The 1,746-nt window shown below is 39.6% G+C and overlaps 1 protein-coding gene across 1 annotated transcript in view; it reads right to left on the bottom strand.

Annotated features, from left to right (window-relative positions):
• Positions 1–755, bottom strand: part of DYNC1H1 (dynein, cytoplasmic 1, heavy chain 1) — a gene marked incomplete at its 5' end in the record, with an annotated part of 41,237 nt that extends 40,482 nt beyond the window's left edge. Inside the window, 2 exons of the mRNA XM_009869212.1 lie at positions 1–102; positions 668–755. Coding sequence (XP_009867514.1) covers positions 1–102; positions 668–755 — 190 coding nt within the window. The remainder of the gene's footprint in view (positions 103–667) is intronic.
• Positions 756–1,746: the final 991 nt, after the last annotated feature.

Here is a 1,746-nt window from a genome sequence, read left to right on the forward strand (position 1 = left end):
AATGTCTCATAGGGAGAATCTTCACTGAGAGTGAGCACTCTCAGCTGGGAAGACACTGGTTTGTCGGCATCAATCACCGGCGTACGCTTAATGAATGCCAGGCTGCAGAACAAAGAGGAGAGTTATCAACTAAACGTGAAACTTAAATGACAGAATAGCTTTAATACAACTGCAAATTTAGGTCACAGAAGTCAAACGCTAACATGGATCATCGTGCTTTGGAATCTTTTTTCTAAGAGACCCGAACACTATTTTTCCAACAAATACCTCTTTATACTTCCCTAAGCAGCCAAACTTAGCTACCAATAAGGACCCTGGCGTATGGGCACACTAAAGAGGCACACGTCTTATGAACGTTCACAGTCAAAAATGCAAGAGTCAGACATAACCGAAACATTACTGACCCCAATTTCTGTATGTTACATTTCTACATGTGTCAATTCAATAAGACTGTTTCTTTAACCTCAGACCTAGAAGTCCTAAGTTCATTCTTTTCAGCCTCATGACACACTCTTGTTTTATCAGAGCCTCCACCTTGAAAACCTATTGCCTCAACTGAATAAAAACACTGCATCAAGCACTGGGCAAATCGGAGGCAAATTTATAGTAGAGCAAGTAAATTTGCACTCATAGGGCAGAAATGTCAAGATCTACTTTACTAACTCACCTGTTTGATTTTATTCCATAATGAATGTCAGTGCTGATACTGTAGGAAATGAACTCTTTTTCCTCTTCTCCTTCGTCTCCAACATCCTCTGCAAAAAATATGCTATGTAAGAAAGATTTTATTTCTAAGGCACCTGCCACTCGCTCTCAACCATCTTCTGCTATTACCAGACTGTTTCCTAACCTTTAATTTCTACATCAACTTAATTAACTAAATTAAGTTAAATTTAGCTTTGCAATATTTCTGAGCGGGCTTGCTGTTTTTAATGAAACTCCATTAACTTCTTTAGGTTGCTATAAAACATGATAAAATATTTCAACACGAAAATTATAACTCGCATTCTGAAAGAAATATTCTGCAATGCAGAATATGCATTTGTTTGTAGAGATACACTGCTAGCGTAACTACAGGGACAACATTAAACACCTGCTTTTTTCTTTCAAAGGTTGCTTTGTATTTTCTTTCAAAGTCATTTGGAAATTAAGTATCTGAGCAAGAAAAACCAACTCCTGACAAAACAGAAACGTAAGCCATGGGAAGCAGTCAGGCAGTACCACAGCCAATGTATCCCAGATGATGTAATTGCTGGGGACGCACGCAGTTATACTGCAATGCAGTGATTGCCGTGCAGAAGGTTGCTCCCTGTTGGGGGACACACTCTGACTGGACACTTTACAGCAGACTCTCATCCTCCTATGATTTTGTTTTGTCCTTCACAGGAGATACAGCCTTACGATGTTACATTTTTGAACCCAAGCACCAAAAGCCTGGTCACAGAACAACACTGCACAAAGCTCTTGGCAGGCTGCAAAGCTAGCTGATAGCACACAGCAGCTTTCATTACTCGGAAACATGGCTTCTGTTTAATTGTATTTGTAGTCAATAATTTACTTTGCACTATCTAGTTCGTGCAAAAGTTAATATTGTTCTTTATAGCATCAGAGAAAATACTATCTCCATATGCTGCCGGAGGTTCCAAACCCGTTGAGGACTGGCTGTCAATTAGAAAACACACTCTCCTCAGATAACTGCTACTAACCAGAAGACATTGGTGAAAACGCCTTCTGTCCGCAGTAAAT

The sequence above is a fragment of the Apaloderma vittatum genome, unplaced genomic scaffold (assembly GCF_000703405.1).
Source record: "Apaloderma vittatum isolate BGI_N311 unplaced genomic scaffold, ASM70340v1 scaffold14755, whole genome shotgun sequence".
Classification (NCBI taxonomy): Eukaryota; Metazoa; Chordata; class Aves; order Trogoniformes; family Trogonidae; genus Apaloderma; species Apaloderma vittatum.